This window comes from Tenrec ecaudatus, chromosome 1 (genome assembly GCF_050624435.1).
Source record: "Tenrec ecaudatus isolate mTenEca1 chromosome 1, mTenEca1.hap1, whole genome shotgun sequence".
NCBI lineage: Eukaryota > Metazoa > Chordata > Mammalia > Afrosoricida > Tenrecidae > Tenrec > Tenrec ecaudatus.
In genome coordinates this window covers 71,483,108-71,507,070 of record NC_134530.1, presented here as the reverse complement: position 1 = coordinate 71,507,070, position 23,963 = coordinate 71,483,108, and the positions used below count along the sequence as shown (strand labels likewise).

The window sequence follows — 23,963 nt, the reverse complement described above, 5'->3', positions numbered from 1 at the left end:
GGCAATGTAAATACTGCCCCATGATTTATGGGCAAGAGGGAGGGCAAGTAATTATTTGCTGCTTGCCTCCAGGACACACACCTACTATTCAGTGTTATTAGCCGCAATTGCTTCCAGTCGCTGCAGATTTTATTCAGTTTAATATGACCGGGACTTTTTTATAACTCTACCTAGTGGGTTTTAGGGTTGGGGTTTGACAGCACAGACTTGGAGAAAACACCAGAGACTAAACATTATGGAAAGATAAGGTGACCTGAATCTTGCTAACACCATTGGCTGCTTCTCAAACACCAGTCTTTAATAAGCATTCTGATTTCGGTTGATGTCTGCCCTGCTACAGGGTGTTGTGTATGGTTTTTGTGATTGTTGTATATCTGTAAGCAGACGTTAACATGATGCCTTTCCTCTGTCTTTGTCTAACCCCCTCCTCCTGTTTTTTTTCCCCAATTTAAGGAACATTTTGGAGCTGATTGAATTCTTTGAAGATGATGCAAGGTTTTACTTGGTCTTTGAGAAACTGCAAGGAGGTACTTACTGTGGAGTATGTGTGTGGACTTCTGATTAAGACGCAGGGTGGTAATCATCCATCTTGAATCCCAGAGACTTCTAAAGCGAGTCAAGCTAATAAAAAGGATGAAGGACTTAAAAACTGCCCTTGATTCTGGAGAAGGGAGGCCGGAGGGAAGGATGATAATTAGCATTTTGCAGAGCTTAGAATGTCACCTGTGTGGGCATTCTATAAATGCCTTTTCATTATAATAGGAGTCATATATAGATACATTTAGTCACCAATTTATCAATCCCCTATTTTGACATGTTCACTACTTAGCTAAATTAATTATGGGGTGGAAGCTCTCGCATGCATTGAAAGATCTAGAAAGGCTCACTGGAAGGGAGGGAAGAAGGGGCAACAGACCCACATAGAAAGGAGGCCTGAGAATGTTCCCTTCCCATGGAGAGGTTCTGCTTTGGGCCGCCACCACCACCACTGCCATCACCCCACATGTATTATCACTGATGTAAACGTTTTAAGTTGCTCTGCTGATGTAGAGAAGGGGATGATGTGGTTAGGTTCTGTCAAGATAGTTCTGACTCATAGCAACCACATAGAATGAAACACTGCACTGGTCCTGCTCTGCCTCACAATTGTTCTTATTGTTTGAGCCCATTGTTGCAGCCACTTTTTCGATCCATCTTGTCAAGGGCCTTCCTCTTTTTGGTGTCCCTCTGTTTTACTAAGCCTGATGTCCTTCTCCTGACAACATATCCAAAACAAATGAGATGAAGTCCCACCTTCCTTGCTTCTAAGGAGCATTCTGGTTGTACTTCTTCCCAGACAGACTTGTACTTCCAGTGTTCTTCACCAGAACCATAATTCAAATGGATGGATGCTTCTTCGGTCTTCTTATTTAATGTCCAACTGTCACGTGCATAGAAGGCCATTGAAGATGCTATGCCTTGGTTCAGTGGCACCTTAGCCCTCAAATTAGCATCCTTACTTTTCAATACCCCTTGGCCTTTGGTCACCATACCCCAGGACACATTTGAAAGGCAAAGGTTTGGGGTGGGGGTGGCGTCCAGAACTGAGTAGAAGGCTAAATGGGAATGCTTGGTGCTTGAGGATGTGTTCTTTTGTTGTTGTTGTTGTTGTTAATCATTTTATTGGGGTCTCTTACAGCTCTTAGCACAATCCATACATCCATCCATTGTGTCAAGCACATTTGTACATATGTTGTCATAATCATTTTCAAAACATTTACTTTCTACTTGAGCCCTTGGTATCAGCTTATTCTCCTCCTCCCCCCATCCACCCTCCCTCATGAACCCTTGATAATTTATTAATTTTTTTTTTTCGTGTCTTATACCAACCACTGTCTCCCTTCACCCACTTTTCTGTTGTCCATCCCCCTGGGAGGGGGTTATATGTAGATCCTTGTGATTGGTTCCCCCTTTTATTCCCCCACCTTCTCCTTACCCTCCTGGTATCGCTACTCTCATCGTTTGTTGGTCCTGAGGGGTTTATCCATCCTGCGTTGCGAGCTCTTATCTGTACCAGTGTACATGCTCTGATGTAGCCGGATTTGTGAGGTAGCACTGGGATCATGATAGTGGCGGGGGGGGGGGGGAATTCAAGAACTAGAGGAAAGTTATATGTTTTATCCGTGCTATACTACACTCTGACTGTACCCTAGCTCGTCTCTTCCTTGTGACCCTTCTATAAGGGGGATGTCCAATTGTCTACAGATGGGCTTTGGGTCTCCACTCTACCCTCCCCCTCATTCACATCAATATGATTTTTTTTGTTTTGGGTCTTTTATGTCTAGCTGAGATCCCATCGATACCTCATGGTCAAACAGGCTAATGTGCTTTATTACTTCTCAGCTAGATGGCTGCTTGTTTATCTTTAAGCCTTTTAGACCCTGGATGCTATATCTTTTGATAGCCAGGCACCATCAGCTTTCTTCACCACATTTGCTTATGCACCTATTTTGTCTTCAGTTGTCATGTCAGGGAAGGTGAGCATCACAGAATGCCGGCTTATTAGAATAGCGTGTTCTTGCATTGAGGGAGTACTTGGGTGGAGGTCCAATGTCCGTTTGCTGCTTTAATACTTAACAAATAAATATATGTACATAGATCTATTTCCCTATCGTTATATATACATATATTTACATATGTACATTCCTGTAGTTAGACCTCTATAAATGTCCTTTGCCTACTAGTTCTATCCTTGATTTCCTTTTACTCGCTTCTTGTCCCACTATCATGTTCAGCCTTCATTCGGGTTTCGGTAATTTCTCTCGGCTCTATTGCCCTTGATCAAGCCCCACTAGGCATCTTACACCCTCCTTGCCATCGATTTTAGATCACTGTTGTTCCCTTGTCCCGGGGTTTGTTGGCACCCCTCTTCCTTTCCTCCTCCTCCCCCTCTCCCATGAGCCTCCGGAACCATCAGTCCCATTGTCTTCTCCTCCAGATTGTTTATCCCACCTATCTTATGAGAATGTGTTCTTTAGAAACCAACAAAATGGGGTTAACAGCTAGCTCCTTTATTACTTGTGTGACCCTGGGAAAATCATTAACCTTTCCGTTTGCTCATCTTTAAAATGAGGCTAATAAGAGCACCTCCCTCACTATATGCCAGCAAAGATTCACGGAGTTAATCCATGAGAAATGCTTAGCATAGTGCCTGTAGGCTCAACCAGTGGATCTCATGGGCCAAAATAGACCTGTGCTCCATTAGGTTTTCAATGGATGACTTTTGGAGAGTAGCTCTCCAGACCATTCTTCCAAAATACCTCTGGGTGGATTCAAACCACTAGTCTCTTGGTGAGTAGCCAAGTGTGTTTACCACCTCAACTTGTGGTTATCAAAATAATTGAACATGCTGGAGGCTTACTTAAACATATGTGATCACCTTCCTTGTTAATAAATTTGGAAATCAGCTCAACAGTAGAACAAGCTAGCAGCCTAGTCAAGAGCCAGTTTTCTGGGAACATAACTTAGCATAGTAAGGTCTTCTTATTGTTCAGTAAGTGGATTATTGTTGGCAGTTTTTCTTTTTCCTCTCTCATCTTCTCACCATGCCATTTTCAGGACACAAAGATGACACCTTCAACCTAGAAACTCTTCCAGCAGTGAGCATAGTCAGACCACGTGGAGCCAAGCCATACATTCAGACTTATGTCTGCCCCATGAATGACCTGTTGGGAATGCTAGACACAGTAGCAATCACTTGTAGCCACAGGGTTTAGAGTGTACGTCTCTTGAGGCTAGACTCAGTGGCCAGAGAGTGTGGTTGGCTCAGGGAAACCCCTCTTGACAGCAGGTAGACAAGAAGGCCTCCATCCAGTTAGTAACAGGTTCAATCAGACTCGCTCAGCCTAAGTGCTCCTAGTGCATGATCTTGGGAAAGTTGCATAAACGCTCTTGGTGCCCATTTCCCCATCTACAAAATGGAAATAACTGTGCTGCCCATGTTGTACAACTGTGGTAAGTGGAAGGTAATTTATTGAAACAATATTGCGTAGTACTTGGCACATAGTAACAACACAAAAAATGTTAGGCATTTTTAATAAAATAATAATCCTAACAAATAAATGGGCACATTAAGGGAGGAAAGCGGTCCTTTCCCTCTTTCTAGACTTTGCCATACGTGGAGAATGTGTAGCACTTCATGTGAAGGCATGCGCCCTGTTGGGACCTGAGGTCAGATGCAGAGGAAGACGTGTGCTACCCCTCAACCTCATGTGGGTTCTCTTTTAGCGCCTCATGATTTTCAGTGGTATTAATCCTTTTGATTGTTTGAAGAGCAGTTCAGAGCTCTCCCTTCTGGACTCCTCCCATACTCACATAAGCCCAGGAGATAGGAGATCAGATTTGCTCAACAGCCATATCAGCTGGCACCCCCTCTATGCCAGGCATTAGGCTTGGTGCTGGCCAGTGAACATGGTTGCTGTTAGGTGCCATGGAGTCAATTCCATGATGGCCCGGGGACCCCTGTGACAGAGTGGAACTGCCCACAGGCTTTCTTGGTTGTTGTCTATGTGGACGCGGATAGCTGGCTCTTTCTCCCACAGAGCCACGGGGTGGATTCAGCTGCTTGCAGCTAAGAACTTTTCAGTCAGCAGCTAAGAACCTAACCACTAGGGATCCTTGAAGGACAGGTAGCCCTGAAAAGGCCTATATTCCTGCCCTTCAGAAGCTCCCAAGCTTGTGGAAACTTCACCTCTAAGAAGTTAGTTACTTCCTAGAAATGAAAAGTCTTTCCTTTGTGACCCCTCTCACCCAGGCTCCATCCTGGCCCACATCCAGAAACAGAAACACTTCAATGAGCTCCAAGCCAGCCGAGTGGTACGGGATGTTGCTGCTGCCCTTGACTTTCTGCACACCAAAGGTGAGCCTGATTTTGTCTTTGCCTTTGTGACTGGACTGGGCAGACCAGGCAAAGTGCTTGGTCCAGAAGATGGAGCAGTTTCCAGGCAACTTGAGACTCAAAAGTGGCCATTCATGAGGGTCCGGGGACAGTCCAGGATGAATCAGCATCGGCTTCTGGCTTGAATGGTTAGTAGATGTTGGTACTGTAAACCAGATCAGGGAAATAGGAGGAAGAGCAGAGAGGAAGCAGAATAAATCTCATATTGAGCAAGTGTGAGTGAGTATATATTTGTATGCAGATGATCTTTCTTTTTCTTGATGAAGAATGTCAAGCTTATGTTTAGCATCACCATTCTGTTATAAATACAGGGCCCTCAGTGTTGGGGTGGGCTCTGCAGTGAGCTGCGTCCCAAGGTCAATGGCTCAAACCTACCAGCCATTTCATGAGAGAAAGATGAGGCTGTCCCAGTAACGAGTTCATGTTTCAGCAACCCAAAGGGCAGTTCTTTTCTGTCTTTTAGGGTCACTATGACTCAGAATTGACTCTTTGGCAATAAGTTGGGTTTTTGTTGCTCTTCTTCTTTATTTTGGTATTATACATATTTTGGAATAATTCTCATATTTTTAGATGTATCATTTTGGTCTTCAAAATTGGAATGAAAATATAGTTTTATGTCTTTCTCACGATAAAAGTGCTTTTTCTTGAAATGTGGCTCACCTGAGATATCCGTTGAATGTCACAATGGTAACTAGTGGCTTGCTGATGTTTTGAATTATGGAGCTTTTGTGGTCCTGTTCATAAGTCTTGGACTACTAACCGTCTGGTCAGTGGTCCAAACCCACCATTCTCTCTGCGGGAGAAAGTTGAGTCTCTGCTCCCATAAAGATGTATAGCCTCAGAAACCCTGTATCAGGGTCCCTATGAGTTGAAATCGACTTGATGAAATAGACTTTTTTTTGGGCGGTTGGGGCGGGGAGAGGGATGTTTGAATTTTACTTCAGTTATACTTCAGTGTATCATCCCACTCCTTTTATAGTCAATTAAATCTCTTTGTAAATTAGGTGGCTTTTTTTAACATTCCCATAAGTATATGTGAATATTGATTCCATTTTTAAATTTGCTTAAGCTAATTACAGTTTAATTCCCAAAGAGAATTCGGGCTTCCCCTTTTTTTCTAGCTATGGGCTCTCTCAATAGTAATGCCTATCCATCCCATAGAGCTGTGGTGAGAAGTAAGAAACATGAGCTCATCAACAGCTGCAAATATTACACAGCACTGACGGGCTAGGCACTAGTCTAAGCCTTCTCCATCTATATGAAACTCAGTTTTGCAATAATGGGTAGTTCCAAAAGTTTGTGAGAAAATGGAGTGAAAAGCTCTGGGATTTTTCTGAAGCCCCTTCAGAGACGAAAGGAACATAAGGTGTCCCATTAGTAGTTTGATCCCACCAGCAGCTCTACCGGACAAAGACCTGGTGATCTGCTTCTGTAAGGATTCTTAGACTCAAACCTCACGGCCATCGAAAACCTCACAGCCATCAAGCAGATTCCGACTCAGCGCGACCCTGCAGGACAGGACAAAATTGCCCCTGGGGTTTCTGACACGACAACTCTTTACAGAAGTAAAAAGCTTCATCTTTCTCCTGAGGAGCATCTAGTGATTTTGAACTGCTAACCTTGTGGTTAGCAGCCCAGTGTATAACCACTACCCCATCTGGGCCCTGCCATAAAGAGTCAAGAAAACCTTGCAGGCACTCTATTCTACTGCCAGGGGGTCACTATGAGTCAGAATCAACTCAGCAACAACCCAGGCCACCACCATAGATGCAACCTGATGCCTGGCACCACAGTAGTTCCTCCTATAAACACTAGTTTCTCCACTTTCATCTGCCACTACTACACAGAAGGCATCCTTATTCCAAATATTCATTCCCTTGAAACACAGCCTCTGTCTGGTGGGGAGTGGAGCTTGAGTGGAGGAAGCTACTGTGGCGCCTCAACTCCCTTCCTGTGGCTGCCATGCATGTTGGCTGCCATGTTGGTGAGGAGTGCGTAGGCCCGTGGTGACCCCGTGTGGCCGAGCACAGCCTGGTGTGCACGTGTGGGGAGGCTCCAGTTCATGGTGTCCTCCATGGCTGAAAAGAGATCCCCGTCCTGCCAGCACCCATGCTGGGGGCTGGAGTTGCACCTGGGATGGAAATTCCACAGCATGATGAATAGCAGCCCTTCTGTTTCTGAGAGCGGGGATGCATGTAGGTAACACCGACCTGACAGAGATTTACAACTGCTCCCCAAGCTGCCTCTGTACATTGCAAAACTGGGTCACTCTTTTTAAAAGATCCATACCTCGGAGGAGGGTAAAGGTGGTTTTGTGTTATTTATTTATTTATTTTTTACAAGCATGCACTAAAGGGCACAACGGCTGGTGGTGTCGTAGGAGTTCTGAAGTGCCTGTTAACATGTCGCTGGCCAGGCGCCCAAGTGCCTGAAAGTTGGAGGGGATGAAAAACGATTTCCAGCTGAACTTGGTTGTTTTCTAAATAACTTCACGCTGAGAAGATGAATTGGGCAAGAATGGGTCAGCCTTGAAACAAGTTCCATGCTTTTAAATACCAGCCACACTGCCACTTAACCTCTGGGAAATGAAGCGAGGTGGCTGGATGGCTGGTGTGCTCACCCAGGCCGGCCCGTTATTACACAGCCTGGCTCTCGGCGCGCTTGGGCCAGGGGACGAGTGGGCCATTGCCACCCCTTTGAAGAGTAAAGCTCCGTGTGTGGCTCGTGATCCTTCTGTGGGAGCACTTGCTGTAATGGAAAATATCTTTCACTTTTAGTGCAGCGGGCCGCAGCCCGACTCAATTTGTGCAGCCTGGGCCCAGTTGCTCTGGGTTCTCATTCAATTAGGTGGCTGATGAAGTTACTTAGCCTGCCCGGGCTCAGGTTTTTCCTCCAGTGAAGCGCCTCAGGTGGGCTGAGCCCTCCCCACCCAGTGGGGAAGTAGAGACTGCCCATGTTTTTCAGGGCAAGTTTCATTAACACAGATTCGGCGTTTCCCAACTCTTCTCGTTCCCCCAGACTCCTCTGCACTGTCCAGGACTTCTGAGAGCAGCCACCGGCTCTTATTTGCCAGCCAGATCTGCAGCATCTGCACTGTGCATTCTGCCCGAGGAAAGAGGCTTCTGAGCCAGCCTCTAGGACACGATGGCCAACCAGTTGATTTGTTTTTGGCCCTGTCTTTGATCAGACCAGGAGCCCTGGGGACATAGTGGTTACAAGTTTGGTTGTTAACCGCAAGGTCAGCAGTTTGAAACCATCAGCTGCTTCAGTGGAGAAAGATGAGCCTTTCTACTACTATAAAGAGTTATAACAGTCTCAAAAACTCACAGGGGTAGTGCTAATGAGTTGGAATCCACTCAGTGGCAGCGAGTTTAATGTTAGGGGACTCTGGAATGACCCAAAGGGGCTGCAAAAAAAACAGTGCCTACACTTTATCCTGGATTTGGGGTTTAGTGCAAAAGTTTTTAACTGTCAGGGAGCCACTGAGTAATTTTTTTTTCCCCTTGAAGAGGGGGCAGTAGGCCAAATAAGCTTCGGAGTCTATGACTTCAACCAGAGGTGAGGAACCTTTTTTTCCTGCCAAGGGCCATTTGGATATGCATTGCATTATTCTCGGCCCATACAATATTATCACCTAAAATTTAACCCGCTATGTTTGGTCAAACGCTTAATTGACTCACCCTCTATACGATGGCAGGAACTGCTTCTTTTTGTTGAGGCCTGTGATGTTAACTGGCATTGATGATTTCTTGGGCCTTACACGGTTCAAGGGCCGGATGCTCCCCACCCCTACTTTGGACAATGGCTTTCCCCAGTGGCTTCTTGGCCAGCTGAGCAGCTTTTACCCCCTTGTGAAGTGAGCTGCTATGTGCAAGCTCCTTCGAGAGAAAGCCTCATTTTTCTTCTGAGCAGTGGCTGGTGGATTTGAACCTCCAACTTTGTCGTTAGCACCCCAACCCCTAATCCACAGCATCATCAGGGTCCTGGTGACGTGGCCCCTTGGGAGAAAGATGAAGCTTTCTACTCCAGGAAAGGTGACTGAGCCAGACTGGACTCAACGGCAGGAGATTTGGTTTGGTTTTCAGGAGAGAGTCCTGGCAAAAAGGCTAGAGGGAGTCGCAGCCGTAGCCAGAGCAGTCCAGGCTCTGCTTCTGGTGGGGCTGTCTTGGCCACGCAGAGCAAACGAGGGGATCTCACAGCTTTTGGGGAGATTTGGTAACTAACACTTGATCCCCTGAACATTCAGGGAGTCCCACTGGAGGAATCCTTTTTTTTTTTTTTTTAAATCGGCCACACAAGAAGGAACGAGGTAGAGTCGTGCATGCGGGACCCCCTGAGAGGCTCTGAAACAATGCGCTAATTATTTCTGCCTTGCAGTCCCAGCACTGACTGCAGCATGCTCTGCTCTGCATTAGACGTCCTTCCTCTCGGTTGTCACTGCAGCACTGAAAGGCCGGCCTGTGACTGGGATTCATTTAGCCCTTCTTATCCCTGCCAGACTTCTGAAGCCCCGCTTCAAAAGAACTTGCAGAATCAACTGTGCATTTGGTCTGTGTCTCTGGTTGCTTCTGCCTCCTGCAGCTCGTTGACTTTTTAATGTACCATAATTGGGAATTAATCTGCGAACAACAGCATTTGGAAAAAATTAATTGTGTGTGGAATGTTTGATAATTGTGTGCATGTGTTAACCATTTCTTTGCCCTTTGTCATTTCAGGCATTGCTCACCGTGATCTCAAGCCAGAAAATATATTGTGTGAGTCTCCAGAAAAGGTACTTACTTGGGCTCTGATTTGGGGGCTTTACCAGTGGACAGATTCAGGGAAGCCCTCTTTCCTTCAGTATGGATTGTTGTTGGCAGTCCTCTTGGCCTCAGACACCAACTTGAGCCGGCCCTCCTTTCCAAGCTGGGCCATCCTTATGCCGTGGCCTCTGTCTTCAGTGTGAGCCACTGAAGCCCAAGTGTGTGAGCGCTGTGAGACCGGCCAGAATCCATGTCTTCCAGTCCAGTGTGCCCACCTTCACAGCACTCTGTGCGAGCTGTCAACAGCGACTCCACCTCAAGGAAGCTTAGTGCTGCCGAGATGAGGCCCTCTTGCAGAATGGGTGCCAGATGGCTTCCCCAGTTGCCGTGATTAGCAAGTTCTCCAAAGGGGTTCCTACTTCCATTTTTATTTCCAAAGGTGGCCATTAAAATTTAAACATTCATGAGTGGTACTCAGCGAATACAGCCTACCTTAAACTTTGCCCTAACACAGTCGACTCGCACATGGAAATGTTTGTATTTCCATAAGTGCGGATGAAGTGGCCAAACCCTGTGTTCCTTCAGAGAGTTTCGGGTGCTCTGGGCTTGGGTGAGCTGTGTCCACACCTCCGTGGGCATAGACACTTGTGTGTGCATGAGAGAGCGTGTCTTGAACTGGATCAAACTACGACTCATAACTAAGGAATGGCTTCTAGCAGATCGACTAGTCGGCTCGCCATTTACAAGTCTCCTGTGGGGAACAGTAATGTGTGGGTTCAAATAAGAAGCTTATGTGTTCCTTTCAGTGGTTCCAGCACAGAACTTTATGATTTGTGACCTATAATGATGTGGCTAGTGTCTATTGAGCTCTTGCATTGTGCCAGGTACTGTGCTAAGTGCCTTGTTGCATTTAGAGTTTAGAAAAGAATGAGGTAGATCTTATTGCCCTCATTTTATGGATAAGGAAACCAGTGGGATTAAGAAACTTGCTCAAGGTCACTCAGCTTCTGAATAGTAGAACCCAGACCAGTGGTTCTCAACCTTCCTAGTGCCATGACCCTTTCATACCGTTCCTCGTGTATTTATTCTTTTTGTTGCTACTTTATAACTGTCATTTTGCTACTATTATGACTCGTCATGTAAGTATCTGATATGCAGGATGTATTTTCATTGTTGCGAATTGAACATAATTAAAGCATAGTGATTAATCACAAAAACAGTATGTAATTATATATTGTGAAATATTTATTTCTAATTATAAATCAATGAAATTTTGTCTGGAAGCATGGCATAGCATAGGTAACAGTCTTCAAGCCGGGTACTCGGATGTGGGCGTATCTGCATGTGGGCGGACCCGCCTGGAGACGGATAGAGAAGCAGTGTCTCGGTTCCTAAGACCATCGGAAATATGTGTTTTCAGGTGGTCTTAGGCGACCCCTGTGAAAGGGTCACTCGACCCCCAAAGAGGTCTCAACCCTCAGGGTGAGAATGGCTGGCCTAGATGAAAACAAAGGTAGCCTGACCCCACAACTCCCCCTCCCCTTTCCAGTGCTTCTGGTTTACAGCGTACTTCATGTCCTGTATTTCATATCATTTCCATGGCTCAGCTTTGTAGCCCCTGTGGAATGATTGAAAGATTTAAGAAAAATAAGAACAAAGGAAAAGGAATTGAGACTCGTCCAGGCTGCCTGAGTGGGTCCATGACTGACCTGGGACTCACAGAACTAACCTTTTTGTCCCCGTAAGGACACTCGCTGTCGTGTACACAGTAGGCTGCTGCCTGGCCAGCTTCCAGCTGTGGTCTTAGACATAGCCTCCAATTGTGCGGTGCTTGGCTGCTATGCTGACCCCACCTGGGCTGGGGGTTTTCCAGGACACAGGACACGAGCTGAAAGGCTGGCTGGTCAACCTCACTCCAGAGGCACCTCTGAGGACGGGTCTGACAGTCCACTTCCAAATGGTCACAGCCTTGAAAATGCTGTGGGGCACTCGGCACACATGAGGTCGCCCTGAGCCTCACGTGTTGCCGTCTACTTGAAGGCAACTAATGGCAGCAGCAACAAGGAAGATGGGGAGGAGGACCCCTTGGCTAAGTCCTCAGTGATTCCCTTTTGCCACAGGAGAGTAAGGGTACCAGGTAGAAAAGGCTGGCCTTCAGCAGGATAGCCACACATACAGCTGTGCCCCCCAGTTCATCCTGTGGTCTCCTTATGCCCTCCGGGGCGTCATATGTGTAATCTTTGCTCTTTTCCTTTGCAGGTGTCTCCAGTGAAAATCTGTGACTTTGACTTGGGCAGTGGAGTGAAACTCAACAACTCCTGCACCCCTATAACCACACCAGAGCTGACCACTCCAGTACGTATGGCTGGGCACTCTGCCACTCCCTCTTGGTGCTTGTACCTCTTCAGTGTCCCCTGACTGGAAGCTGCAGCGTGCACAGCAGAGGTCCAAGAAGGAAGGGATAACGTAGCCTATCTCACATATTGCCAACTGCCTGCATTTTCGACTAGCTCGTCCCTTCATGTTGGGAAGCCACAGCTCAGCGAGCTAGTCCTTAGTGCTGGTGAAACTGGTGCTCGAGCTTTCAGTCTGAGGCGGCCTTCTCTGTGAACAAAGAGGCCAAGACCAGATTCTGCAGCACAAACTGAGTCCTCAGTCAGACACTGGCTTTACCTTTCACAGAGGGGCTGGGAGGGCAGCTGATGTCATAGCACTACCTCCTTTGCCAATAAAGGCCTGGGACCACCTTCCCGGCAGCAGAGCAGGAGTGTCTCACAAGAACGGCAGGGCTCAGGGCCCTGGGTGCCAGCACTGCTGAGCGACATCAGCTGTTGTGTCTGACTTCACACCCAGATGCTGCTCTTGGGAGACACTTCCAAAGATATCTCTGTCCATACTTGATATACTGTCATCATTATGATGCTTTTGAGATTTACATGGTTCATAAGTGAATTTTTCTAATAACCCTGTTATCACACATTCATTTAAATATGCCTAAATGTGTCTTATTCCACGCAACCTTATTAAGAATGTTTCTTTATTAACTTCTAATACACTAGGCTCCCTTGTTGTCCAAGGCATTTGCTCTAATTGCTGTTAACAAAGAAAATATCCTTTTTTCAATTACTGCCCGCCCACCAGACTAGCTATGTCTGTGCTGGGGCAGCTGAAACAGCAGGGGGTGGCCTTGTTTCGGCTGATCAGCAGTTGCTGCACCGGGATGGGAAGTGAAGGAGCTTGGGTTCTGATATGTTTGGACAAAGGCCTAGCCCGTTGTATTGGCTCGAAGAGCTCTTCAAGCTGTGATAGTCTCTTGGTTCTACACTCCTTGTGCACTTCCTTGTTCTGAGCCAGTCTGGCAGGACTTCACGAAGAACAGTTTCTGGTGTTGGATCTCCATAGAGATCCCTCCTTGTGCATGGAGGGCATGTTTATGAAGCCCTGGGCAGGGAGAACTGCTTGCTGCTTATTGGCCAAGGGGATCTGCTGCCAGGAGAAGGGCCTGAAAGACAAGAAGGTGCCTGGGAACTTACAGCGTGGGTGGTGACGTAAGGGATTCTGGGATTCGGTTTCCAAATGTCCACTTGGCCCAAGCGTTCCATTACATTCTGCTGTTTGACATCCTCTCTCCCTCTGGTCCTGCATCTCTCTCCCTCTCTCCCACCCTGCCCCTCCCAGTGTGGCTCTGCCGAATACATGGCCCCCGAGGTGGTGGAGGTCTTCACGGATGAGGCCACTTTTTACGACAAACGCTGTGACCTGTGGAGCCTGGGCGTGGTCCTCTACATCATGCTCAGCGGCTACCCACCCTTTGTGGGTCACTGCGGCGCTGACTGCGGCTGGGACCGGGGAGAGGTCTGCAGGTTGTGCCAGGTGAGCCCAGACCCGGGTCTACTCAGGGACATGGTGGTTAGGGCACCAAGCTAGACTGGGCATGGAGCTATTCCTGATCCGCTGTCCTGGTCCTCTCCTGTCCAGGGGCAGTGATTCCAAGGGGGGAAAAGAGGAGAGTCAGAACCTGGGATTGGAGGCCCACACTAACGGCCCTGAGGGATGGGGAGAGTTCTGCCCAGCCCCCTTCCGCCCTCTGCTGAGCACACTGCGTGCGCCAGCCTCCCCACTGCATCTCACCAGAGCACAGGACAACCGGGTCTGACACTGGCACTCATGGGGGGTCACCTTTCTGGGTTTCTGTTCCCTCATCTGCCCAAAGGGGTAATGGTACCATGCTCTCCACCTCAGAGGGAGAGCAGGGTGGAAGTGCATTCGGAGCAGAGAGAGTCCTGCCATTCTAGCCACGGGTCTGAGACTTTCTCTACTGGAAACCCTTTCCATTGTCCACTTGTCAGAACCAGACCTCTCCCACATGGATAAGCTCCTTCTGCTTTCTGAGCGCACTGAAGACAGAGAAAACATGTCCAAGCTGGGTAATTGTGGAGAGGGCGCCAGGCTTGGGTGAGACCTTGTTCCTTCCACTAGCCACTCACCGTCACCCCGAGCAAGACCCTTCCCTCTCCTTGAAGAAAGGGGATAAAAGTGAGTGGGACAGAGGCACAGTTCTGTGTATTTCAGCAAGTGTTCACTGAGTGCTGGTGCCAGGCCAGACCAGGGGTTGGTTGGGCTCCCAGGGCTCAGGAGACATGGTCTCTGCACCGAGGGAGCTCCTGAGCTTGTGGGGGGGCTTCTCAGGCTCCACACTGGGAACAGTTAAGGCTGGGTGATTCTTCATCGTTGGAGGCACTGTCCTGTGACGTGTAGGGTGTCTAACGGCATCGGCATCCATGGCCTCTATCCCACCAAAAGCATCCCCAGACCCTGCCACAGGTCCATTGGGGGAAAACCCCCAAGGAGACCCACTGGTTTCATGGGTGAAGACGATGTATAAACTGACGATGTCGGTAGAGACAAGCCACCCTCAGCCATGCTGAGTCAGGAGAGAGAAGGTGTTCCAGAAGATGGCGCCCAAGCTGAGTCTTAAAGGATGACACCAGGGAGTCCCCTGGGAGGTGCAAAAGATGAAGCCCTGGACTAGGTGCACGGTCAGTGGCGGTTCTAATCCCCCAGATACACCTCAGGTGGCCAGCCTGGCACTGAGAGCCCTCTGGGGCAGTTCTAGTCTGCACACATGGGGTGCTCCTGAGTCAGAACCAACTTGACAGCGACTAACAACAGTGCAAGCCCCTGACCTCCACCCCATCACCAAGAAATACAAGTGCAAGGAGCAGCATGAGCAGACAGGGAGGTTGGAACCAGCTGCGCCTGTGCCAAGAGGAGGTAGGGAGGTGTGAGGCTGGAGAGGCTGCAGGAGGCAGTTCACAGGGGCCCTGTTCGAAGGGCTGAGGGATTGGCCTTTGTTCTTTAGGCGAGATGCCCCACTCATCACCTACTTGATCCCTACCCTGGCCAGCCAAAAGCTGTGATGGTTCCACCATGGGCTACCCCGAGGCCGGTTGGCCCAGGATGGGCAGGCTGGTGTCAAGCACATGCTGTCCACCCCCTGCCCACTGCAGCCTCAAAGGACTCTTCTTTCCCTAGAACAAGCTGTTTGAGAGCATCCAGGAGGGCAAGTACGAGTTCCCTGACAAGGACTGGGCACACATCTCCAGTGAGGCCAAAGACCTCATCTCCAAGCTCCTGGTTCGCGATGCCAAGCAGAGACTCAGCGCCGCCCAGGTTCTGCAGCACCCATGGGTGCAGGGGGTGAGTGGCTCCAGGAATGGGTGGCATTGCACCACTCAGGCGTGCAGCGTGACCATGAGGAAGCTCTCACAGCAGCAGCGCCTGGGCACTACCCAGCTGACTGATCTGCATTTACCCATGCAGAGTAAATGGACTCCTGCCTTAGTCCCAGGAGGAGCCCCTTCTCAGGTCTTAGGTTGCCAGAGAGCTCTGGGGGGTTGGTGTGCACATCCTCACTGTTGGCAGAGACAGGAATCACAGGAGGCAGTCTGCATTGCCGTTTGGGGCCTGTACTACTCTCCCGTTATCCAGCAATGTCACTAGCTGAGAGCACCCAGAGGCAACGCTGTGCTGCTGTGCGGACAGTGAGTGCTCCTCGGGGCTCTGGGTGTCTGGGTGCAGCTAACCTGAAAGGCAGGTCTTGGCACTTCCCTTAGGTTAAGTACCATATATGCCGAGTTTGTCAGCATATTTGTTATGCAGTTTTTGTGTTAAAATTAGGTGTCTTGGCTGACATTCAGGTCAGTTTATACTCAAGTATATACGGTATCCAGACTTCAGTAGAATCATTCTTTCAATCCTCCTTTCTTAGTCAAGATGTCTAAATTCGGCCCCGCATGGGCCCCGGCCTACCTGGGAGTGACTGTGTCCTTGCTCTGCTGGGTCCTAGCCAGCCACCACGACCCTGTTGGTGGAAGGAGGCAGGAATGGCCAAACCCCAGTGGCAGACAAGGACCTGATCCAAAGCCCAGTCTCTTAAGTCACTCTTTCCCAGCCCCCGAGTGGTCCTTCCTTCCCTGAGCACACGGCACATGCCTGATGCTGGAAATACAGGGGGTGTAAGAACCTTTGCTTGTCTTCACATGCTCGTGGAGAGAGGCGGATGGGCAGTGAGGGCAGGGGATGACAGGAAAGTAAAATGAATGCTTCTACAAAATGCTAGGGACACAAGCAGTGGTCAGGAAGCAGAAGTGGCCCCTGAACTTGGTCTTCAAGGCTGATCAGGATTTTGCCAGGCAGAGGAGAAGGGGGGCTTTCCATTCTGGGGGAGCTGCGATGAGGGCTGTGATTTCAGCTTGTGCCTCTCGTACTCTCTCCTTGGAAGGTCTGACCCTGCAGGCAAGCATGGCCAGTCCCTGCACTGGGCTGAGAGCCTGTGGCAGCCACCCCACACTGTGCTGGCATGGGCAGGGGCAGCTCTTGGAAGGAGAGAGCAGCACTTACCCATACATCTGTCCTTCCCCTTCTAGCAAGCTCCAGAAAGGGGACTCCCCACGCCGCAAGTCCTCCAGAGGTAAATGGTGCAGCCACGCCCACACCCACCACCCTTCTCTCCGGCTCCGGCTTTCTGGAGTGCTCAGATGCCAGGTGGACGGGGCCCATCCCAAGACGCAGATACCATCTTCTTCAGAGGACTTTCGGTCCTGCCATACCCCCTGCCTCCCTCTCTTCTTTCATCACAGGGGTGGCTGGCCCTCCCCCCGATACTCCAACACCTTTCCAGCCACTACTTACAATGCTTGCAAGAGAAATCATTGTTTTGACGATCCACTTAAATCTACAAAATCTACCTATAACTGGAGATCACCATTTATAGTCCAAAGAAAAAGACTTTGTTATTGTCTGGTGCCACTGAGTCAATTCCGACTCAGAACAACCCTGCATAGAACGGAACAGAACAAGACCCTGGTCCCACCCCCTCCTCACAATCTCACTCTTTTTTCACTGGTCCTCCACCAACATAACAAAGTTACGCCATGGGACACTCACACCTTGTTCCCCTCCTGCTGCCACAAATTGGTAAAAGAAGCAGGTGTCGGGAGCACTGTGAGGCAGTGGGACCAATGGGCACACAAGTGAGCTCATACACACACACACACACACACACACACAGAGAGATGTACAGTAATAGGAATGAGCACCAAGTGTCCACTGTTTACTAATTTGTAATTAGCATAGCCTGTAATTCAGTGGCTCAGGCATAGCAAGAAGGGCCGTGCAGTCATCACTACCATCAACTTTTGATCTTTTTTCTCTTACACACTGATGTTGATTCTTTTTCCCCACCCTCTCCCTCCATGTTCCCTGGTAATCATCAATTCCGTTACTCGTATTGCCATCAATCCCAGTTTCCCTATACAGATAACTAGAGAAGACTAAATCCTACACCCTCCTGCTACGGACTTGTCATGTATTATATCCATGACTGGCATGGTGAATCTCAAAGAGAGGTACTCCCATGATCCCCATTTTATAGATGGGAAAACCAGAGCTTGTCCAAAGCCACACGGTAGCCTGTGGAGCTGGGCTCTGGGCTCAAATCTGATGCCTGCCGAGCCTTTTAAGCAGCTGACTGGTGCTCCTTGGAGCACCGCCCTCTTCCCTGAGCAGCCAGGGCTAAAGCATTGTGGGAACCAATGGCATGGCCCCTTTGGGAGTCACCCGGGAGGGCTGTCTGACATCTTTACAGTCTCACCTGCTCTTGGCCAGCTTGGGTTGCTACCTGACTCTATCTCACTGCCTCCAGGCACCCAAGGCTAGTCTCAAACCTCAGATCCACCCAAGGAGATCGACTTGGCAAACTCAAAGTGCCTATTACGTACTAGCCATGGGCTGGGTTCTGGGGACACAGGCCGAAGAGGCACAGCTCTGCGTTTGGCGCTCCTGCCCTGGTGGAGAGAGCCAGCTTCATGGCAAGTCTCATCTGCTGTGTGCAGAGTTGTGGGGGCTGAGAGGAGGGGCACCTGAGCCGAAGGCGGCATTTGCCCCAACTGTCGCACTCAGAACTGCTCTTGAGGCTGAGAGGTCGTTCCCAGCGGAGCCACGGGGGCCTTGGTGAAGTAAGATTGCAAACACAGCACACATTACTTTGAGAGTTGCCCACTCTTTCCAGGAGACCCCAGTAGGAGTCTCGAGCCTGCAGTGCCTAACAGGACTGTCCAGGAGCCCTGGCCGCCCACTTTCCCTCCCTCCTGCAGGAACAGCAGCACCATGGACCTGACGCTCTTCGCCGCTGAGGCCATCGCCCTGAACCGCCAGCTGTCACAGCACGAAGAGACTGAAAGCCAGCTGACCGGAGAGTCCCAGGCCCAGGCCCTGGCTGAAGGCGTCTGCTCCATGAGGCTGTCTCCTCCCTCCAAGTCACGCCTGGCCCGCCGACGGGCCCTGACCCAGGCAGGCCGCAGTACAGACGAGGAGCCATGCCCAACACCCTCTGCACCCTGACCCACCAGTCACCCCCTCCTAGGCCCTAGCTCAACCCCAGCGTCACCCTAGAAGGCTATGGGGTCAGTCTACAGAGCAGGTGGGGAGCCCTTCTGGGCACCCCCACTCAGGCCTTCTCCTCCACAAAGGTCCTCAGTCCCCGCCTACCTCCCCCGCAGTCCTCCAAGATCTGAGCTCAGAAAAAAAGCTTTTTTCCAAAGGCTTTGTCATTGAAAAGGAAAGCAATCACTTGTCACTTTGCATAATCGCCGATGGCAGTGGGGACATCTCTGCCTGGCTCTTGCCCACCTGCTCACTGCCTGCAGAATCGAATGCTCTGTCTGCAGCAGTCGGGCCTCAGCCTTGGGGAGCCAGCTTTGAGAAGTGTCCTCTGACAGAGGCTGCCGGCGGCCTCTGCCTCTTCCTCACTGGCAGTCCCTCCCACCGTCCTCCGGACAGGCACTCATCCTGTCCTGTTTGCCCGTCCTCTCCCTTGACTGAGCAGAGCCACCCCCCCCAACGCCCCCATGTCAGGGGAAGGACAGGGCACCAACGGCATCCGAAGCCTGAGCAGTCTTCCAGACCACAGCACAGAGAAGCACATAATCGTTCTTTGCCGTGACCGAAACGTGTCCCCCATTTATCATCCTCTTCCTGGGTCATGATTGCTGCTAAAGTCAGTATTATTTCATTTTCTAGGGGGAGGGGCATTGAAAAAAGCCAGGCTCTTGCAGCAAAGATGGGACTTTAAATTCCCACCCCAAGCCCCCGGACTCTGCTTGCTTTTCTTTCCTGAATGTCCATACATTTGGGTTTTAATCTGCTTTTCCTTATTATCCTGATTTTAAGTTATTACTATTGTCAGCTACTGTGAGACACTCCTGGGGTTGGCAGCCGCTACAGAGCCCCCTTGGGTATGGTGTGGAGGTGGCAGGGCTGGGCCGTGCCATGCCGCTGCATGCCTGATGGGGAGCCAGGTGAAGGGCCAGCTGGCTGGAGTCGGAGGCAGCCTGCCACCCTGTCACCCTGGTCTGAGCACCGGGGTCTGTTGCCAGACACCGTGCAGGTCCAGCCGCCATCAGATAAGCCGAGCTATGTTTGCACATGTCAGAGAGACATTTACACTCACCCCATGCAGGGATACGATTCTACATCCACTGCGCGTGTTTCAATAAAACTTTCCATTTTAGCCGTGGCGGCCTTTTCTTCATCTTCGTCAGGCCTTCTGGACTGAGTCCAGCGAGGCGGGAGAAGGGGCCCTTGTCAGGACCTCTAATGATAGCATCTCATTTGAACCACAAACGGCAAAGGAAAGAATTAACATTTGCCTTGCTTTTTAGGTGAGGAAATTAAATTTATCCAACATTGGTCACAAACCTGCTCTGCTCCCCGAATCAGAAACAGCCTTGGCTTTCCAGGATCTCACCCCTCAAGTAGAGGGGGGTGGTGGCAACATGGAAGGGGGTGTTAGTGGATGTATCATGCACCCCAAACGCGAACCAGGTGTCTCTGCCAACAAGCGCTACTGGGCCTCGATTGAAGGAGGACTTGTATGCCCAGGAGTCTGCGTGGCCTGCCAGGGTGGGCAATGTACCACATCCACAGCCCATGCACATCCTGCAAAGGGTATTCACAGACATCGTTCCGTGTCATCCTCTGGACCAGGTTTGGAGAAGGGCAGGCTGGGGCTGGGTTGGGACGAATCTTTATCTTCTCCCAGGAAGAGGGCAAGAGTAGGTCAAAGTGTCAGGGTGCTGACTGGGTGCCACTGGCAGCTTTTCTCCCTGTGGAGAGCACAGAAGGAGATGGTGTTAGAGGCTCTTCAGCTCGGAGGCACGGGCTGGGCCAGGTTACCAACCGTCTTTTACTAGAATGGCTCCCTACACAGAGGAGAACATACCCTCAGCTGACAGTCGGAGTTTTGCCCTCAAAGCAGCCTCAGCCCGATCGATTCTGTCTGAATTGGTTCCACAGCAATGTGATGTCCAAGGGGCTTCCTGGAGCAAGTTCTGCCCCCCTCAATCCTGGCCTATGCCCTCTCCTGCCTGATGCTCCAGCCCTGCCTCATGGCCCCTTGCCTTTGCTCAAACAAGGGGCCTCCTGCCCCTCCACCTACCCTAGTCCACCTGGCCCCAACCTTTTCATCCTTCATGGCTTCGCCTTGAGTGTGCTGAGGGTCAGCTGTGTTTCACACTTAGCTAGGAGCAGGCACTTCCTTAGAAGCTGACATCAGCCTCACCTTGTTCCATTATTTGTCACCCCTTGACACAGAAAGCCCAAACCAAAACCGAACTCACTGCCATCGGGTCAATTGCAACTCGTCACGACCCAAAGACAGGAGAGAACTGCCCCTGTAGGTTTCTGAGACTCTCACTCTTTACCGGAGTAGAGAGCCTCACTTTTCTCCCACAGAGCAGTTGGTGATTTCCAGCTGCTGACATTGCAGTTAGCAGCCCAATATATTACCACTACACCACCAGGGCTCCTAGAGAAAGGGAAATGGGGGAGAGGGACCTTGCCCAAGGCAGTGCAGCTAGGAATGGTGGAACTGGCATTCCTGACCAAGCCTGAGTGTGCCCAGGGCCACACCACCTGAGTTCAAACCCCAGTTCCACTTCTTAGGGTTGACTGCCATGGCTGTGAGTTTTGGACAAACCCATTTCTTTTTTTCTTTCTTTTTTTTTTTTTTTGGTCAAATGCTTTTTTTTTTTTTTACATTTTATTAGGGACTCATACAACTCATCACAATCCATACATATACATACATCAATTGTATAAAGCACATCCGTACATTCTTTGCCCTAATCATTTTCAAAGCATTTGCTCTCCACTTAAGCCCTTTGCATCAGGTCCTCTTTTTTTTCCCCCTCCCTCTCTGCTCCCCCCTCCCTCACGAGCCCCTTGATAATTTATAGATTGTTACTTTGTCATATCTTGCCCTATCCAGAGTCTCCCTTCACCCCCTTCTCTGCCATCCGTCTCCCAGGGAGGAGGTCACATGTGGATCCTTGCAATCGGTTCCCCCTTTCCAACCCACTCACCCTCTACTCTCCCAGTATTGCCCCTCACACCCTTGGTCCTGAAGGTATCATCCACCCTGGATTCCCTGTGCCTCCAGCTCCCATATGCACCAGTGTACAGCCTCTGTCCTATCCAGCCCTGCAAGGTAGAATTCGGATCATGGTAGTTGGGGGGAGGAAGCATCCAGGGTCTTGGGGAAAGCTGTGTTCTTCATCGGTACTACATCACACCCTGACTGACCCATCTCCTCTCCTAAACCCCTCTGTGACGAGATCTCCAGTGGCCAACAAATGGGCTTTGGGTCTCCACTCTGCACTTCCCCCTTCATTCACTATGGTATAATAATAATATATATATTGCATGATGCCTTATACCTGGTCCCTTTGGCATCTCATGATCGCACAGGCTGGTGTGCTTCTTCCATGTGGGCTTTGTTGCTTCTGAGCTAGATGGCCGCTTGTTCACCTTCAAGCCTTTAAGACCCCAGACACTATCTCTTTTGATAGCCGGGCACCATCAGCTTTCTTCGCCACATTTACTTGTTCTCGCGCTTTGGCTTCAGCAGTTGTGTCGGGAGGGTAAGCATCGTAGAATGCCAATTTAATAGAAGAAAGTATTCATGCATTGAAGGAGTGACAAGCCCATTTCTGAGGGCCTTGCTTGCCTTGCTTGTAAATTGGACTGACACGGTGCCTGTTGTGGAGGGTAAGAATTCACGTTAAGTGTTTAGAGCGGTTCTGGACACACATAGTGACTTCACAGTCACTAGTAGCTACTGTAATTTGGTATTTTTAGTGTCTGCTGGGGAAGAATGGTTTAGCCTGTATCCCATGGATGGAGACAAAGGTCCCCTTTCTTTGACTCCGAAAACCCTCTACAAAAGCACTCACAATGTTGTGGAAGTGGGCTTGTGGCTTTCCAGATAGGCCAGGCCACTGGCCTCTGTGGGTTCCTCCCTTGACTGCTGGCCTGGCTGGAGTCCTGGTCCCAGAGAGGCAGCTGTGGAGCCAGGGGTAGAGCCTGAACTTAGGAGCCCCTCAGAGACCCTGGTTCTGGTCCTGCCTCTGTCACTTTTTGTCCTTGAGATGTCCCTTGCCCTTTCTGACACTAGGGTGTTTGCCTGGCTCTGCTGGGGAGGGGCACTTGTGGCAGACACTGGCACCTCAGAACCCCTTCCAGACATGGCACCTAAAGGACAGAAGCCAGCACCCCAGCTCTAGAGCTGACTCGACCTGGCCTCAGGAGAGCTGGTCCCAGCCAGCTAGAGGTCTCCGACCTTGTGTCTCAGAATCCAGTGAGCCCCAGACCTGATTCAACTAGACCCTGAGGATGCCTGTCTGCATCCTGTCTCTCTGCCCCCAGATGCCCCTGAACTCTGACCCTCCTCCCTACCCTGGCTGACTGCCAGCCCCAGCTCCAAGACTAGCAAGGCCAAGGTCCCATGCCCGCTGCTCCAGCTGCTTCAGGTCTGGAGGGGGCACAGCAGCAAGTCCCCCCATGGCTAGCCCTCCTGTTACTATGGTAGCAGTTGCCTTGGAAGCCGCTTCCCTGACTTCAGCTTCCAAACGGTTCAGGAAAGCTGCTCTTCCCCCAGGGGATCGGTGAATTAATCACGCTCTTTTCCAGAGTTCTCACCCCTCAGGGAAAATGAACAGAACTAAAGCAGGGCTTGGGCCTTTTCTCCCCCTCCCCCACTCCCCCTCACTGTGCTTTTGGACTTGGCATCTGAGAAAGAAAGAGTGTGAGACCCAGAGGCGTGGTCTGGTGGAACTCAGCCACGTGCCCTTGACCTGCCGACACCCTGACCAAGCCCCACACTCAGTCCTGAGGTGTCCAGGAGCTTGTGAGGGGTGGGGAGTGCAGGAGGTGCTTGGGCTCTAGCGCCTTGGGCTCCATCTCAGTGTGCCCACAGACACTTGCCTATTATAATAAACCCATCACCCAAGGACAGTTTCTTTTTCATAGCTGGTAAAGCCAAATCCCTGCTCAGGAAGGAACTGGTAAATCTCCCCTCGACGTGGGACATTCACCAAGGGGCCAATAAACCCAGAGTTTCAGACTTGCCTGACTCTTCAAGACAATGTCTCCCTCTCTTGGTGGGGTTGCTGCCGGTTCCTCACACTTCAAGACAAGGGGGAGACTCGGGGGCAGCGTGGTACACAGAGTGCTTCCAGCAGGGCAGAGGCTCAGGAAGCCTAGGTTCCATCCGGGGCTCAGGCAAACTCCCCACCTCGCCTGTGTGACTTCCCCATCTGTCCCCTGAAGAAGCTGTGCCTCTGTGGGCCTAAGAAGTTGCAACCCTTCCTGGCTTGTGTGACTCCTCCCTGGCTCCGTGCCTGGAGGGATTTGCAGAGTCAAAGCAAAACCCTAATAGAGACTTT

At 50.2% G+C, this 23,963-nt stretch overlaps 1 protein-coding gene across 3 annotated transcripts in view; it reads left to right on the top strand.

Annotated features, from left to right (window-relative positions):
• MKNK1 (MAPK interacting serine/threonine kinase 1) overlaps positions 1 to 19,767 on the top strand; it is a 51,756-nt gene extending 31,989 nt beyond the window's left edge. For 2 of the 3 annotated variants that reach the window (XM_075555739.1, XM_075555745.1), the window contains exons 5-12: positions 454 to 527; positions 4,793 to 4,897; positions 9,652 to 9,707; positions 11,938 to 12,033; positions 13,357 to 13,551; positions 15,214 to 15,378; positions 16,608 to 16,651; positions 18,336 to 19,767. In XM_075555739.1, the coding sequence (XP_075411854.1) occupies positions 454 to 527; positions 4,793 to 4,897; positions 9,652 to 9,707; positions 11,938 to 12,033; positions 13,357 to 13,551; positions 15,214 to 15,378; positions 16,608 to 16,651; positions 18,336 to 18,582 (982 nt within the window). In that variant the 3' untranslated portion in view covers positions 18,583 to 19,767. The remainder of the gene's footprint in view (positions 1 to 453; positions 528 to 4,792; positions 4,898 to 9,651; positions 9,708 to 11,937; positions 12,034 to 13,356; positions 13,552 to 15,213; positions 15,379 to 16,607; positions 16,652 to 18,335) is intronic. The other variant, XM_075555749.1, reaches the window with a different exon arrangement.
• The last annotated feature ends 4,196 nt before the right edge of the window (positions 19,768 to 23,963 follow it).